Here is a 17,438-nt window from a genome sequence, read left to right on the forward strand (position 1 = left end):
CCGTTTTTGTTGTATCAACATCACATTAATATTTTTTTAAAATACATTATTTTCTTATTTTCCTGCTTTTACTCATTAATAATTCAATGTTATTCAAAAATTCATCATTTAAAAGCTGCAATTGGCCAGAAGGAGCAACCAAATTCAAAAGCACTAAAATATCATCAGTATTTGGTTTGCCATTCAAGTTTTGTTTTTTTGACTCTTCTTTAAACTTTGATCCTCCTTTTCTCGTACTAAGAGACTTCTCACTCCAATCAACAACAAAATCAAGAACATATTTGCCTCTTAAAGGAAAAGTTTTGCTCCCGTCTATGACCATCACGAAAATAGCATTCAATTTTTTTGAAACTCTCCACAAGGACAAATAATTATCTAAATCAAATATTGGGCATAATCCCTCATATCTAATCGGGTTTAACATTGACATTTGCCTTATTATACAATTTATCACACACTGTCTGAATTCTTCATTGTCTAATTTTGAATCATAAACGTCTTTAAGTGAAATATCATTCTCATTTTGTTCATTGTTCCATTCTTTATCTGAAATTCTTTTAAACAACGATATTCCTGTATCAGAAATTACTTCCTTATTATTAAGGGATAATACATAAAAGCACTTCATTTAACCATATATTTGCATTATCTATTCTATACTCATAGTCAATACACCAATCATACATCATTTATTACTCTTATGATAATTTTCTCCCACTACTTCCACTAGGTTCTGTCCATTATTTGTTTATATTTCTTCAATAATAAAGCGTTCTAACTCTTTTTCTTCTTATCTAATTTGTCACAATATAATATATTATGTATTTACTGCCACAACCATCCAACCATAGTCTATTATCTCTAAAAATGACTTAATAAATGTGGGTTGTTTGCATTTAGCTGCAATAAAAACCATACAACTGTGCAACTGATGCTCAAAAATTTGCCGTAACTGTGAAAACAATCTTATGCCAATTAATTAGGACGAAAAATATAAGGAAACCTTAAAAACAGGAAAGAAAGCCCCACAAAATAGCACGCGCCAACTAATTTGTTGCATTCCCCACATATGCATCACTTAAAAATAGAAACCGGTTAGCGGAACTAAAGGGTTTTAATGTTAAAATTTGATCCATAAAACAGTGTCATTTGTCTTTTATATTTCTGATCATAGTTGTCTTTGTGTATTTTCCTTGAAACCCATTTTAACTTTTTACGGCATTTCTTTTTGAAAAAATGCAGACACAAACATAAAAAGTGCTAGATTTAAACGAGAAATTTATATAAGTAATTAAGAACTAGACTAGATTAAATCATTAACTTAAAGGAGCAAATATAAAACAAACAGGAATAGCAGCCCTATTACACAGACTCTGTTTAAGCTAACCGTTTTACATTGTATATTTAGTCACAACAATAGTTTTATTCCATAGTCTTCAAGCATCAATTCTCTTTCCCCTTTCTTTCCATCGTTGTTCTCGTACATAGATTGTCTTTACTAACTGTAAAGGGGAGGAGAACTAGCACTATTGTGACTGTTCTCATTATTTTGATTATCAACACTATTATTATTATTATGGTTGGTATAGTTATTGCCTATATTACAATTATCTGTATCACCTTTATTATTGGTATATTCACATATTTTATCATTAAAATTAGTGTTTTCATTTGTATTATACGAAGGGAGTTTCCTGTTTTCATTTATAAAGTTAATTAATTTGTTTATTCTTTGATGAAAAATAAGAGTATTATTTTCTAAACTTTTCATTTCCTGTCTTTTATTTGCCTCAAGCTCTTTTGAAATATCAACTCTTGACTTTTTTTGTCTTAATTCATCCACTTTTCTTAATATTTGAGAATAAATTTCGTTCTTTTTAGATAAAATTTTAATCAGGCAGACTCTTTTATTCTCAAGATACTTAATTCTGGAATACAACTCCTCGTCACCCAAATTCTTATAATCCATTCCTACCTCATTTTCAAACTTATTTTCCTTTTCTACACGTTCATCTATTATATCTCTCAACTTTTTTCTCTCCTTTATAATCTCTTTTCTGATCCTGTATTTCAATCCATTTGGTATTTCAGTATCCAAAACACACTTTCTAATAGATTTTCTACGATTATTTGGCAACATACCAATATTAATCACTTCACTTTCAAGCAAATACTTGCCATTAACAAATAATATATGTATTTATACTAATAACAACTGTAAATATTCCTATTATAATTCTGTCAAAAAAACTTTTTTTTCTAATATTGCTATTTCTTTTTAATAAATGCGAATTTAGTATAGAAAACAAGTTACCTTATATATTATCAGATGCCTTCAAGTTACTAATCATAAGCATCTCGAGTTCCAAAAGAAAATGTTATATTTATTATATCAAAGTCCTATCTTCACCAATTTAATGTCAACTTTTAATTTAATATTACTTATTCATTAAAGGTTTTGACAATAAACATAATGTTTGGCGCCACTTCGAATTATTCGATGATAATTAAAAAAAACATGTGAACCTTAAAATAAAAAAGTAATAATAAACAATAAAAATAGAAGTACATTTGAATTAAATTTTTTATGTACAACATAAAATATTCAACTCACAGTTATTTTCTTTAATAGTTGTTATTTTTGTCTCACTTAAATTAGAAAAAATAAAATGAGTACAAGCACACTTAGATTGGAAAGTTTAGAATATGATGAAAATAATAATAGCCAGGAGTATGGTAGTTTTAATAATGGATCAAATTCTATCCATACTGACTGGTCCGTTTCGTCGGACGGCTCTTCCCTGTTACATAAAAGTACAGGAGTTCATATTACACAAGAAGGAACAAAAGGACTTGATTCAGAATATGGATTAGGTGATGTATATGTATCATTAAAAGACTTTGACGTTAATCCAACACCATTAGGTCATGGAAGAAGTTCTGTTGTATATAATGCAATCCATAAACAATCTGGAAAAGTAGTAGCAATTAAAGATATATATGTTGGAGATTTAATACACCAAACTCAATTATCTGCAGAAATACATTCATGGAGATTGACAAGTTACTGTCCATTACTTGTGCAATTTTTGGGAGCATTTATAAAGCCAAATAAAAATGTTGTTTGTTTGGTAATGGAATATATGGATTTTGGTACACTAAGTGACATATTATATAAAAACATAAACAAACCTAATACAAATTTCATAGGTATTGATGAAAAATACTTGAAATTTATTGTAATGCAAATAGTAGATGGGCTTGTTTACCTTCATCAGAACAATAGAATTCATAGAGATGTCAAATTAAATAATATATTAATAAATCAAGATGGAGCCGTTAAAATAAGTGATTTTGGTATTTCAAAGTTAATTGATAAAAATACAGCAAAAGGCAGCAACAAAAATATATCCACTTTTGTCGGTACACAAATATATATGAGCCCTGAAAGATTACAAGGCAAATCATATTCATTTTCAAGTGATATTTGGGGTTTGGGAATATGCCTATTTGAAATGGCCGTTGGCATTCATCCATTCAAAAGTCTAAGTTTGTTTGATATGGTTTATATTTTATGTGAGGATGACAGTTCAGATGATAGCTCTAATAGTAATAAACATTTCCTAGATAAAATTACTAAAAAGTATCCATTACCAGACAGTCTAGCTAATAACTATGACTTCTACTCCTTCTTAAAGTGCTGTCTTGAAATCGATCCTGATAAGCGTTCGACTGCTCTTGAACTACAAAAATCTAATTGGATTACTCAAGGTACTTGCAATAGACTTGAATTTTTAGATTGGCTTATAAACATTCAAAAACCTAATGGCAATTTGTGAATCAGTCGTCCCCCAGTGGGGCTCGTGGTGCAGTGGTAGCTACGTGTGCTTTGCATGCACAAGGTCCCGGGTTCAATTCCCGGCGGGTCCACTTTTTGGTAAAACCTTGGCTATGTCAGGCGCGTTTGTTCTATTCGATACTATGAATTTCTCCAATAAAATTTAAATAAAAATTTTGTAAATTTATGTTAGTAAAAAATCCTATATTGTTGCTAGTATTTAACTGACTCAATAAAACATACTTTGTCTAACTTATTTAATCCTCTCTGTTCATTGTAGCTACTTCATCATTGTTTGTTGTTTGACATCCAGAACGGGACTATCTAAAGTATAATACTAGCTTTAAACTAGCGTGAACAAATGGTTTAGATGGTTTTACTGGAAATAGATACAGGTCTGTAATGCCAATATCTTATTCTACTCACATAAATACATATATGGTGAAAGACTGTTGTCGGCGATATATTGCTTTTAATAATATAAACACTGTATGACTTGATGATAAACTATTTTTATTACAGAAAAAATGAGTATAAGAAAGGTAGATTATAAGAATAGAAAGAAAAAAAGCAAGAGTGCTGCGATAACATCGGTTTATGTAACGAATCTTCCCAAAGATATAACTTCGGATGAAATGAAAACATTTTTCTCAAGAGGTGGAATAATAAAATTAGATCCTGAAACTCTCGAGCCAAAAATAAAGTTATATAGAGATGAAAACACCAATGAATTTACAGGAAATGCACTAGTTGTATACAAGTTTGAACAAAGTATTGACATTGCACTAAAGTATTTGAACGATACTGAAATAAGGCCAGGACACAAAGTAAACATAGAGAAAGCAATATTTAGCAAGAATGAGTCAGCAAAAAAAGACAAAAACCTTGTTAAAGATAGTGATCAAATTACTAAAAGAATGAAGCAAATAAAAGCAGCTGAAATGGAGGAAGAAAGGCTTTTATCTTGGAATAATGAGCAGTGCCCCTCAAATTGTGACAAGGCTAAATCTAGAATTGTGGTATTAAGAAAGATGTACTCCAGAGAAGAAGCTGTAAAATATCCTGAGAATGATCCCTTTTACAAAGAATTGGAAGATGAAGTTCGTGAAGAAGTATCAAAGCATTGCCAAATTGTAAACGTTACTTGCATTCCAAGACATCCATTTGGCATTGTGTGCATAAAGCTCAAAAGCCAGCAGGATGCTGAAACTATTATTGACATTTTCAACATGAGATACTTCGATGGTAGGCAAATTGAGGCTCATATTTATGACGGTACTACTGACTTTAAAGTTTCATGCATATAATTTCATTTATATCTTTTCTCCTGCTTTCACTTAATAACCTCAACATGTTACCGCTCTCTCCGTGTTACCGCCGAAATGCTCATTAATTAGGTACCGTTGAAATTATTATGCCGCCTGAATGTGAAATTATTTAAGAAATAAGATAGCTTGTGGGATTAATATTGATTTTGTATGTAAAAAATCGTACAAGAATAAATGAGTGAATGGGACATATAGATTCTGATATAGTACGCAAGACACGGTGCAAGTTATATAGTGAAGAGGGTGCATTTTTTCACCTACAAATTTTACCCTCCTTTTGTTTGCTTAAAAGGTACACATGTTGGGACTTCGCATTTTAATATTAAATACTTTGCTGGTGTCTCTAGTTATTATCATCAACAGCAATTGTGTAGGTGGCAATGTGCTGATTAATACAGATAATCGCAATGCCGGTGGAATTAATAAACATGAAATGATGCCAGAAAGGGCACCAGAACTAATTAACATAGATGACTTACTTGAAATTGAGGATTCTGATAACGAATCAGAAGAGCCTCAATATAATAATAAAAAAGGTTTGTTCTTACTTGAATGGCTTAGGGAAATGCGAACATTCATTCCTTCAAATCAGTTTATTTTTGATCTTCATTCCAGGTCAGATGAATATTTTTATTATGAAATAAATGATGAAAACCCGAATATATTGCTTGGTTACTACTGCACAGATGATACAGAGGGTAGTATACATGTGACTATAAATAATCCAGAATCTAAAAGAATATTCAGCAAGCATGGGTGTGAAGGCGTCTATAATAACAAATTACAACAAAAAGGAGTTGATGATGGAAGAACTTCACATAGAATTAAGGGAACATACACCATTATATTCTCAAACCATCGTTGGCATGATACCATTAGAGTTTCTTTCTTGGTTGGAAATGATTCTAAGAAAAGCATAGCTGTGGACAAAAAGAATGTAGATGGATTAATATCTAAAATTGAAGACATAGATAGTGTTATAAGCGCCATTTATACTGAAAATCAGTACATTTGGTCACAAACCAAGACTAACCTAAATAATATATTTAATGCAGATACAAAACTTGTATTTTACACGATTATTCAAATATTTACAATCGTCTCTGCATCTGTGCTTCAAATCATATATTTAAAAAGGATTCTAAAGGGTGGATAGTAAAAAAGGAAACAATAAGCTTGTTTCTGAATACATAAATGTAACTATCTATCTTATTATTATTTTTATTCTGTTACATCTATTTACGAACGCTTTCGCCCCGCATGCATGCATTAATGCCTTTATATGTCTTCTATTGGTTCAGTGGTGGCCCGCCAGATACCTATGCGCTCTGGCGCCTATGGTGATACCTAGAGGTGCGTAAAATGCAAAACACACAGGATTGGAAATTAGTTATCAGGGAAAATCTTCATAGATGTGATATAAGTAATACAGAGAAAAAGCAATCGAGTTTTTTTCCGCGAATAGGTTTGGAAATTGAGAATTATTTTGAAAAATTTGACTTACATAGATGGCTATAAATCCTGCCTTGATTCCAAATGAATTAACTGAAGTTTATGCCCCGGAAGGGCATGACCCAAGTTCTTCGATAATAGCATGCAATTTTCCAACAGGAACTACAGTGGATGAGTGTTCTGCTTTTATGTCATGGATAGGGCCTGTTATATTCGTTGAGAGTGTAAAATCCATTCAACGCGAGACGAATTTTGTTGTGGTATTTTCTTCACCTGAGCCAGTGGTGAAGGCACTTGAAGAAGAGTTGATATATAATGAAGGAAGCAGAATATACTGTAGAGTGGTTGACGAGAAGCCAAATATCTGGACAAGCATTTCCAGTTTTATCCAAGGTATTGATCAACAGTATGGTGCTTCCGACCAAATATCTAATTTCATTAACCAAACAGCAGGTAAGTTTTACTTTTCTCTCATAAAGACGTAGTTCTTCCCAATGCTGTTATGTAATCAAAGAGGTATAATGGGATGAGATATGTGTTTTCTTCTTAATTCGCTATTCCAAGACCAAACTTTCTTATAAAGTGAAAACCAGATTGTTTTGTTCCATAAATAGCGTAAAATAATCGTTGTTCTTTTTCAATAAAAAGGAAAGAATAAATGAATGTATCGGAAGTTAAAATTTACAAACGTTTTATATTTATTGGATCAATATAAACAGACGTTTGGAGTCACCTTTAATGTCCGATTCTACACCTGACAAAAACCAAGTATTATCATTTCTACTTAATTGTTAATAATATTCCCATTACTTGAAGTAACAGCACTTGGTTTGCAACTTTGTCTTTAGTATGAAACTTGCATTTTATCTAATGATGAATAATTAACTAACCTACAAACAATTAACGTAATACTGTTTATTATCCGTTCAAAACTAACTCGTTTTGCTCACACAGTTCCGGCATTTTACTCAACGACGGACCAGGTAAATGAAGGAATACAAAACATTATGTCTTCTGACATATCAAATAAAATGGCAGAGGGTATAGCGAATCTTTCAAATCAAATCAAAGAATCAGTCTCAAATGCCACGAGTGCTCTTTACTCCCCGCTATAAATTCTAGTATAAGGGCTACTTATCTCAATGCACTGTTATTATGACATGTATGCATGTACATTTAAGACGTGAATAAATTCCCTCTTTTTGTTGAGGCGATACCGTTGCTAAAAAAGTAGTACTACTACGCGAAACTGAAATTAAATTATTATAATTTCTCCTTTTGTCCTCGCTATTTATAATTCCTTTATATTTTCAAGGATAGCTCCTGCTCTTGTAGTAGTCATATAAAAGCAGTATAATTCCGGCAATAATGTGAAAATATATAATGTATGCTTGGAAGCTGAGATTATTTTAAGTCGTTTTGTGTAGATGTGACAATAAAGGTTGGTTATTTTTAGATTGTTAGATGAATGTGAAAAGTGTTTGGGTTTGAGGAAAAAGTGTATGTAATTTAATTGAACTAAATTATGTTAGCTTGTTAAACATACCTTGTTGATTCGTTTGCTCTTTCAAGAGAATCAAAATGAGTTTTGGAGGCATCTAAATTATCAACTGCATCTCTTGCACTAGTAAATATGGAGGTACATATCTCTGACTGCTCCTGGATCTTGCTTGAAAAAAAGCTCATTAAATTTGAAATTTCACGTAATTGATTTTGAGATTCTCTTAATGCATCTATATCAGAAGTAAAATGGTTTAGTAGTTCTTGAGCCATTTTTTCCATTTCTGGTGATAAATGACAGTCTAAGCCCGAATCATCAAATATTTGAGAATCAATATTAGTTTGAACTGAACTAAAGCTATAACCTTTACTATTATTAAACCCAACACTGTTCAATTTAGCCGTAAACTTATTCTTTCTTCTGTACTTCTCATCTAACTCTTTAGCTATTTTAGACTGCAGCGAAGATGAAAGTTCTCCAAGCAATGTATACATGCAAGATACTATTAATACTCTATGGGAGTATTTGTCCTCATCACCTAATTTACTAATATTGTTATTATCACCTTCCCGTTTTAAATAGTACTTGTTTTCCAACTCTAACATTTTGTTTTGACATATTTGTATTTCTTGTGTTAAACTAGATCCCTTCTTATCTCCAAAACTACCTGCGTTTCCTCCATTTAATATATCATTTATATCTCTTATTTCCTCTTTCTCAAGCTCATTCTTTATGTTCACTATGTCCCTGCACTGAAGTAATCAGTTATTCGTTAGAGTTCAGATAAGGTTTTTTTCATGCGTAACTTCATGAAAATAAACCTTTATTCATTCTCTCTCCGATCTATGCCAAACTTACTAGATTATTCACATCATTTATAAATTCCGATACTCCTTGTTCTAAAAACTCTACTTCACCATCTCCTACTTCCCTCACTATTCTTTTGAATTCATCAGTTCTGTCAAACATTTTCTCATTTCTCTTAACTTTCCTTCTATATATCACTCCTTTTTTTTGCCAGTTCTGTAAACAATTGTTCTAGATGCTCTCGCTTCAAAAGTACGCCATTAAAAATTTCATCTTTTAAGGCTATATTTCTTTGGATTATTGCATATATAATATATTTATATATACGTGTACTAATATAAATGTAACATATATTTATACTTGTTTCTTTAAATTGCATATAATTAAATATATACCAAGTGCAATTATACCGGTGCAAATAGATAAAAAAAAAGGTACCGACTGTGGGGAGTAGCGAGGAGAAAAATGAAAGGGAAAAAAAATTAAATTTAAATTTAGACTAAATAAACTTATTTGGGTGTACAGATAATTTTGCTTGGGAATATGTATAATATCTGAAAGAGGAAGAAATACTTAACAACGAGATAGGTTGAAACCGTTGGAAATAACAAGGAAATGAAGTAATCATACTGGTTAAGAGAAAAGACCAGCAAACCCCTGTGGTTTCCTTGCTTCAAAAGCTAAGAGAAAGCAGACGCAATTTTTGATTAAAAGTGTATTTGAATATAGAAATTACATGAATAAAGCAAGCAAATGTTAAGGAGAAGTTCGTTTAGTAGGTCCCCGTCTCCAGAGGTAGATGAGAAGTGTAGCGGTGTTTTAGATTCAGAAAAAAACGAAAATACAATTATAGAAAACAATTCAGCAGTTTCAGCTAGTGTTCTAAATTTAGAGACACAATTCTGCACAAATAGTAGTAGCACTAAGGGCGAACTGTCCAATGGCATCAGGCCCTCGGAAGTCTGCTGTTTTTCAAGCAAAAGTAACCAATATTCCAATGAGAATTACGTCAGAATCACGAATAAGAATGACGATCACTGTCATTACTCCAATTTAAATGAATTTGGAGAAGTGGATGATATGTTCAATTCAGAGAATGATAATTATGAGAATGTTGAAGAGGAACAAAAAACACAACTTTCTTTTAATCCCAAGTACAGCAAGCGACTAGAATGCGAGGATGACGAAGGCTACTATGTGAGTTATATAGGTGAGGTAATAGGAAATAAGTATAAAGTATGTAGCAACAGTATAGGTAAAGGGGTGTTTAGTAGTGTTATCAAATGCACAAATTTAAATACTAGAAATGAGGTTGCAATAAAAATAATACGTTTAAATGATATGATGAAAAGTGCAGGTGAAAAAGAATTTGAGATGTTGAAATTACTAAGGGGAATACCAAATGTAGTTCAGGTACAGGAAAGTTTCATACATCAAGGACATTTTTGTATTGTCTTCGAATGGCTTAATGAGACCCTTAAAAGCTGTATGAATAAGGTTTCAAAACATAATATTTCAAAGGTTAGGAATTTAGCAAAACAAATTTTTATTGGAATCAAACACATACACGATAAAGGTTACATACATACTGATATTAAACCAGATAATATTCTAGTCGACTCGGAAAGGATGAATTTTAAGATAAGTGATTTTGGCAATGCCATTAAGGAATCTGAAGCCACCCCTGCCTCTTATCTAGTCAGCAGATTTTACAGACCACCTGAGGTTATTATCGGAAGTCTAACTCCTTTCAGAAAGTCAGTAGATATTTGGAGCATTGGTTGTGTTTTATATGAATGTTTTACCGGTAACGTACTATTTAAAGGGAAAAGCAACAATGACATGATTAAACTGATTATTGAATTAAGGGGAAATTTTCCAAAAAAGATGCTTAAACAAGGAGTATTTTCGAAAAATCACTTTTCTTCAGATTTTGAGAAACTTATATGGAAAAACCAACAAGATATGACCCAATTTATAAACAACTCCAAGTCTAACTTGACTATATTCCAAAGTATTTCTAGTAATATTCAAAACAAGAAAGAGCTTCTTTCTGACATGGAAGTCACTTTAATCAAAAGATTGTCTAATTTAATCGAAAAATGTCTCGTTATTGATCCAAAAAAAAGGATTTCAGCCAAAGAAGCTCTTGAACATCCATTTTTTTCAGACTTGTCTAATTAAAATGAAAACCACATAGTTCTCCTTCATACTTTCAACAGTAATATACAGGATCAATATAGTCAGTGGTTTCCAGTGTTTTTAACTGAGCGACTATTATTTGTTTCTATTCTCGATTTTAATTCTAGCTTTGTTACTGCCCTCGTCCTTATCCTGGAATTGGTATTCGTATTAGTTGACGGTTTTAATGTTGAACCCGACTTTGATTTTGATCTCGTTCTTAGTCTATTTTCCGCTTCATTCTCCATTTGGTTATCCACCGAATTCTCAAACTCGTGTTCCATATCATCTTCTACCTCCGTCAAAATCCGCACTTTAGAGTTGTCATTATCCTTATCAATGTCAATAAGACCCTCTATGTCCCTAACCAACTTCTTCAAATAATCATCTCTCTCCCCACCAGTGAAAAAACAGTCGTCTCTTATAAATTTCAAATTTTCCTTAAATTTCTTTTGTGGAATTTCAAATGCTGTTCTGTCTCCAAAATCCATTTCAATCTTACACTCAATCTCCCTTAATATATGAATGAAAGAATCCCTTAATATAATAACATCTTCACACATGTCGACGCCCTTATTATCTATTACTCTCTTCTCAAGATCTATATCTGAAAATAATTTATTCGCAATAGTCCTAAAACCTATTTTTTTAAAATGTGTTGGGTATTTGTTGAAAATATAATATAAAAACAAAATCCCGTAAACATTTGAGTAAAATCTGTCGTTTTTCCTCTTCAAATAGATGCTTGAAAGAGCTTGTTTAACCTGAATTATTCCAAAAAGTAAAAGCTTGTTAACACTTTTTGAAATTCCAGAATTCCAACGAGCAACTCCAATTTTCTCACAAAGTGTTTCCAATAATTTGTAAATTGCAACTGTAAAGAACTTAATATGTTCAAATCCAAGAGTTACATAAGTTGAAAATAAATAAAGAAGTATTTGTTTGTCACCTGAAGAAATACGCAAATTGTTGTCCTTATTATCAATCAAATGGTCTATTGAAAAGATACCACTAATAAAATTACCTCCAATATCACGATTTTTTACTTTTGAGACCAAAATCTCACCCTGTGGTTCTAGTAACACCTCGAATTCGTCCAATGTTCCCGAAAAGTAAACCAAAAACAGCAGACAAGTCAATATTTCAACAGAGACACTCTGATTCTCCTTTGTTTTCAGATTTAAACACAGAAATATCCTTGAGATTCCTCTCATTGCTATTGAAGAAAGTCTGTGGGTAGAGAAGAAACAACAGTTTGCGAGTCTCCAAATACTACCAATGCCTTCGATTATATCATTACAAAAGCTAATGTTACCACCATTTCTCATTTGTCTAATAATAAGTATATCCACTATTGCTGAAACATATACCTCACAAAGTACCGAAACATAAATCGTATTAGAAGAACTTCCTCTATTATTTAAATCTAAAAGTGCGTTTTCCAGTCCTTTTACGAAAATCCACAAATTATCATTCTCAGAATCCACAACTATACTATCTAAATCACTATTCAAAATAAACTTTTCCTTGAATATTGTAGCTAAAGCCGTGCATCTTGCTAACAGTATCTGTGGTACTTCATGATCTTCCGAGTATTTAAAGAAAAAACTCATACATGGCTTTAATACAACCTCTGTTATGTGATCCGCCTCAACTTGACTTATTTCTGCAGTTAAAGACAAAAATGACTCAATTATAAACAACACTCTCATCCATCTCATTTCTATACTTGCTCTTATGTCTGTATAACTATGGTTGTTCAACTCTCTATTCTCCTTTTCATTATTAAAAGCTTTTTCCAATAAGTCTGTCAATTCACTAATTCCACGTTTTCCAATATCATCATCAAAATCGTCTGTTTCGTTTAATAAAACCTCCTGTTTAGGATTCAAAACATCATCCACAACTTCTTTGATTATAGATACAAATGTTTTTTCATTTCCTTCCATACAACTTTTTAAGGACTCTATTGAGGCTCGAATCACAGATCTATGCAAAAAATAGGCAACCCATTCACCACCCTTTTGGGATCTTACCATAGATTCCGGAGGCATCAATTCCGATTCGTGCAATTCCAATGAATCGTCTATTGGAGTGTATTTAAGGCAGTTTATAGATAATGCCTCAACCACTTTCATTACTTCTGGATCGCTCTTATCTAAACAGGTCAATATTAACAACATTTGTCTTATTATGAATGAATTGTTTGAGTTTCTTGAAATAGAAATTATCACATTTTCTATATTCACAAAGTCATATTTTTCACTTTCCAATATTTGATGCTTATAATTCTCCACCAAAACCCTCAATGCTAGTATTTGACTTGTTTTTAAATTTAACATTATCTCAGAATCATGGTCCCTATTATTACTGGACATATCATTACAAACCTCATGCGTTGTAACTTGTTTCACAAATGTATCTAAATTGCATCTCGAATGACTAATTAAACACGGAAGCAGGATCTCAGTTATAGCTTCTACATTAGAGGCTGTTAAACCACCATATTCTTCCAAATCACAGTCATGTTTCTCATCTGTACCATCACTTCCATTCTCAAAATATATAGAGTTAATCATATCATCCAAAAATGAAATAAATGAATTGCCATCAAAACAACCACCACCGTAATTTCCTGATATAAATTCCATCAGAAACTTCGAACAAGACGCTTTAACTCCAGAATTTCTGTCATTCAAACCAAATTGACAAACCAGCATAAAGTGAGGCCATAACATCCTTTCAAAAACCAGATTTCTAAAATTCACTGCATTTTTAAACAAGAATCTGTAAAACACCCTTCTTACTCTGTAATTCTCGTCTAACATACGTGAAAATAATATCATCATTTCTTTATTGTCCAAGTCTAAAATTTGAATGCTTTCTAAAGATCTCATTCTCAAAACATAGTTCTCCGATTTTAGCAAATCAAGCAGATGAATCTTGCCTCCACTAACTAGTCCCAAACTTGAAATCGCAATCTTTTTTGCCATTATCGACTTCTCTTTAAACACTATTTGCAACAGTAAATTGCATATCCCGTTTGTGTCCAACTCGTATTCACTTACAGATCTTACATGGTCTTTTTTTAATGATAACAGTTTTAATACAATATTCAAACAGAATAGGCACTTTAGTCTTATCTCGAAATCCTTCACATTCAGTCCTTCCATTAACACATCTTTTACCAATGTTTTTATTATTACTCCTTTCAATTTATCTTTCACTGAACAACCAAATACATTAATTTCTTGTCTTTTTATTTCCAAATCACGCAATACTCCTAACTCCAATAACAATCCCAAAACCCTTCGCACATTCTCGTCCTCAAAACTGTAATTCCTTATCAATAAAGCCACTGCGTTAATCAAAACCTCGCTCCCAAAGTCATTCGAATCTACATAATCGCTTAACTTTATCAAGGCATCTTGTTTTCCTATCTCTCCTTCCTGAAACTCAACTATTATTTTATCCATACTTGCCTTTATAAACCATCCAAACTTTGTATTTTGTCCCCACCTTTTGTTAGCTATCTTGTTATACTATTCGTTTTACGGGTTCTTTATTTTTTGTATGTGGAAGAAAGAAAAATTAGTTATACATACAAATATGTTATTCTCCTTCTTCACACTTTTTTTCTTCAAAGTACTTTTTTATTTTATTCACATTGATCCTCTCTACACACATGTTAATACCGGCATAAAGGTACCGAATGTGGGAATTTTATTGTTTTTTTAAAAAGACAATACGCATGCAACAATGTTATAATTATATTTAATTGAAAAAAACCAAACAAAATAAAAAAAGATCTAAAGTTACGAGTAACGTAGTTTGCGTTTACATAAATTTTGTTTATGTCATGTGAAGATTATTTCTATCTTTGGAAGGTAAATTAATGTAATTGAGCATGTTCATTTTCTGTTTTCATTTCAATATTTTTTTAGTTATTTGGTTTCTTCCCTAGCTTGTCATTCAAATAAAGCAGGTAGTCTACAATTTGTGTAAAAAGAAAGATCATTAATTGTTTTCGAAAGCGATCTTTGCGTTTCTAGAGTAGAAAAATAATCGGTTCCAGGGGAATAAGGTATATTAAATACTGAATATGGAATTTTTGCATTGAAATAAAATAGGCCTGTAGATCTCTCGTAATAGTTAAAATCTGCATTCTCTACGAACAATATGTGTCTTCTGTAGTCGTTTGATGAACACAATGATATTGCATTACTTAACTTTATATTTACCCTTTTGCACATTCTAAGCTCTGAATCATTAAATGCTGTTGTGTGAACCCTAATAAATATTTTATATCCTATTGGAGATATCAAGAGTATTTTAAACTCAAAGCAATGCTCATAACCACGTTTTCTCTCCTCTATTGGATAAATATATAATAACAATCCTACTATATTTAGAGGCCAACCACCTTTTAATATAGATATATGATCAATACTCTCACTATTTGAAACAAGTACTGGTTTTTCAATCAGATTAATTATTTTATCGAAAACCTGGCAACCAACTACCTTTTTTTTTAGACTCAACGATGTCTTTTTAGTTGGTATCAATCTTGAATAAGAATAGCCATTATCGCCATTTAGTTTTTTATTATTTCTAAATATTTTCATCCATGAAAGTCTAATTACCGTTCCCGGTTTAATTGTAGCTAAATCATCAATATCTATTCCTGAAGGTAGTGTTAATATTGAACAATTCTCTATCAAATCTAATATACTTGCTTCATAATTACTTCTTTTCAGCAATTCTAAGTACTTCCAGTAATCCAAAACCAACATTCTTGAATCTATTGATATTCTTCTTGTCGAATTACTATCATTGTTATTATATATACTACTATCACTACCCTGAGAGCAATCACCCTCTTGTGAATCATTTATAACATCATTACCACTTAAATTCCCAAAATTGCTTTTCTGAGACGACCTTCTTATCTTAAAGCTCTTCTCTTCCATTTCCTGCATCTCAATGTTAAGCGTTATATTCATCTCATCCTCATCTCTCGTTATATAGTGATAAATTCCATCCCTATTTTCATTATCTTCATCACACCCATTGTTATTTGCATCATCAACCAATTCCCTATAACACATAGGAAATACATGAATAACAACTATTTGAACCAAAAAAACTAAACCACCCCCACAATCAATACTGTTATTTATTTTGCTCTCCTTTATAGAGTGGCCGCTACCATTTCTTCCTACAACTAATGTTGATGTAGTAACCAAGTTTTTTAAACGAAACAATAATGGATTAAAATGAAAACCTAACTTAAAATTTTTTAAATTTAATACTGGTCTTATCATATTAAAACCATACAATAAATTCGGGTAATCCAATGTCGCTGATTCTATTTCCAATGGATGACCTAACTCTGTATTTGGTGACAACCAATTACCACCACATACAAATATATTTCTTGGAATATTTTCTAAATTTTTCATTTCTGGAAATACCGTGTGGATTTTTATTATATACCATCCGTCTGTACACGTTATTATTTTTCTTTTTTGTTGCTCACCCATCTCATCTACGAATTCTTTATCACTATGAGCCAATATTCTTAAATTTAATGGAACTGAAATTGTGAAATCACCCTCACATATTTTCACGAGTGGTGATCTTTTTGCATCAAAAAATTCATATATCGCTCTCTTGCATATTCTACTTAATATTCTTTTTATTGACGGACATCCTACATTTTCCAATATTTCTGTAGTATTTCCTGTGTTTTTGATTGTATTCTTTATTTTTCTTATCCATATCAAACACTCATCATATAATACCAGTAAATATTGTATTTGAAACCATCTTAGCCTATACTTGTGCATACCTTTTGGAAATATTGGATATTTGCTCAAAAAACTCTCTATTTCCAAATATATACGATCGTAATCTATTATAATATAGTCATTTATCCCTTTTTTTAACACAAATATGTATTTTTTTAATGTTTCTATCGACTGATCAATTAATATATATGTTGGTGATATTATTTTGTTACTATTTCCGTTCCTATCAATATTTATTATATCATTATATGCTACTTCACTATATTCCTGAAATAAATTGGGAACTATTAGTTCCTCCCTTTTTATTATTTTTCTTTTTTTTGGTGATTCGTGAATTATTTTATTTTCATTATTGTTTATTGTACTCGACGTGTTTGTTCTACCTAAATTATTTTTAATATTTTTGTGAATATTATGTATCTTAGTTACAATTTTTTGTGAATTATTTATTTTTGTTATATTATCATCACCAAAAGTAAGTTCTTCTCCAAATACTAACTTCCCTGCCTTCTTCATGCTTT

General features: G+C 31.3%; 10 protein-coding genes across 10 annotated transcripts; 5 read left to right on the plus strand and 5 right to left on the minus strand.

Annotated features, from left to right (window-relative positions):
• Positions 1 to 46: 46 nt before the first annotated feature.
• On the minus strand, positions 47 to 628 carry FG379_002467 (uncharacterized protein; the record flags this gene model as incomplete). Its single annotated transcript, XM_067327797.1, has 1 exon — positions 47 to 628. The coding sequence occupies one exon, from the start codon at positions 626 to 628 to the stop codon at positions 47 to 49; it is 582 nt and encodes a 193-aa protein (XP_067184172.1).
• An 870-nt stretch (positions 629 to 1,498) lies between these two features.
• Positions 1,499 to 2,140, minus strand: FG379_002468 (uncharacterized protein; the record flags this gene model as incomplete). Its single annotated transcript, XM_067327798.1, has 1 exon — positions 1,499 to 2,140. The coding sequence occupies one exon, from the start codon at positions 2,138 to 2,140 to the stop codon at positions 1,499 to 1,501; it is 642 nt and encodes a 213-aa protein (XP_067184173.1).
• Positions 2,141 to 2,669: 529 nt separating this feature from the next.
• On the plus strand, positions 2,670 to 3,839 carry FG379_002469 (kinase NPK2; the record flags this gene model as incomplete). The annotated part of the gene is made up of 1 exon (XM_067327799.1): positions 2,670 to 3,839. The coding sequence occupies one exon, from the start codon at positions 2,670 to 2,672 to the stop codon at positions 3,837 to 3,839; it is 1,170 nt and encodes a 389-aa protein (XP_067184174.1).
• A 526-nt stretch (positions 3,840 to 4,365) lies between these two features.
• FG379_002471 (RNA recognition motif (RRM)-containing) lies at positions 4,366 to 5,145 on the plus strand (the record flags this gene model as incomplete). Its single annotated transcript, XM_067327801.1, has 1 exon — positions 4,366 to 5,145. One exon carries the CDS (start codon positions 4,366 to 4,368, stop codon positions 5,143 to 5,145), a length of 780 nt encoding a protein of 259 aa, XP_067184176.1.
• A 319-nt stretch (positions 5,146 to 5,464) lies between these two features.
• On the plus strand, positions 5,465 to 6,322 carry FG379_002472 (coated vesicle; the record flags this gene model as incomplete). The annotated part of the gene is made up of 1 exon (XM_067327802.1): positions 5,465 to 6,322. The coding sequence occupies one exon, from the start codon at positions 5,465 to 5,467 to the stop codon at positions 6,320 to 6,322; it is 858 nt and encodes a 285-aa protein (XP_067184177.1).
• A 352-nt stretch (positions 6,323 to 6,674) lies between these two features.
• FG379_002473 (uncharacterized protein) lies at positions 6,675 to 7,103 on the plus strand (the record flags this gene model as incomplete). The annotated part of the gene is made up of 1 exon (XM_067327803.1): positions 6,675 to 7,103. The coding sequence occupies one exon, from the start codon at positions 6,675 to 6,677 to the stop codon at positions 7,101 to 7,103; it is 429 nt and encodes a 142-aa protein (XP_067184178.1).
• A 1,051-nt stretch (positions 7,104 to 8,154) lies between these two features.
• On the minus strand, positions 8,155 to 9,088 carry FG379_002474 (uncharacterized protein; the record flags this gene model as incomplete). The annotated part of the gene is made up of 2 exons (XM_067327804.1): positions 8,155 to 8,871; positions 8,978 to 9,088. The coding sequence occupies 2 exons, from the start codon at positions 9,086 to 9,088 to the stop codon at positions 8,155 to 8,157; spliced, it is 828 nt and encodes a 275-aa protein (XP_067184179.1).
• Positions 9,089 to 9,679: 591 nt separating this feature from the next.
• FG379_002475 (uncharacterized protein) lies at positions 9,680 to 11,110 on the plus strand (the record flags this gene model as incomplete). The annotated part of the gene is made up of 1 exon (XM_067327805.1): positions 9,680 to 11,110. One exon carries the CDS (start codon positions 9,680 to 9,682, stop codon positions 11,108 to 11,110), a length of 1,431 nt encoding a protein of 476 aa, XP_067184180.1.
• A 298-nt stretch (positions 11,111 to 11,408) lies between these two features.
• Positions 11,409 to 14,583, minus strand: FG379_002476 (uncharacterized protein; the record flags this gene model as incomplete). The annotated part of the gene is made up of 3 exons (XM_067327806.1): positions 11,409 to 11,439; positions 11,480 to 12,101; positions 12,132 to 14,583. 3 exons carry the CDS (start codon positions 14,581 to 14,583, stop codon positions 11,409 to 11,411), a joined length of 3,105 nt encoding a protein of 1,034 aa, XP_067184181.1.
• A 492-nt stretch (positions 14,584 to 15,075) lies between these two features.
• FG379_002477 (uncharacterized protein) lies at positions 15,076 to 17,427 on the minus strand (the record flags this gene model as incomplete). Its single annotated transcript, XM_067327807.1, has 1 exon — positions 15,076 to 17,427. A coding segment is annotated over one exon (2,352 nt), but the record flags the coding sequence as incomplete, so codon positions are not given.
• Positions 17,428 to 17,438: the final 11 nt, after the last annotated feature.

Source organism: Cryptosporidium bovis (assembly GCF_009768925.1).
Source record: "Cryptosporidium bovis isolate 45015 chromosome Unknown contig_32, whole genome shotgun sequence".
Taxonomy (NCBI): Eukaryota; Apicomplexa; class Conoidasida; order Eucoccidiorida; family Cryptosporidiidae; genus Cryptosporidium; species Cryptosporidium bovis.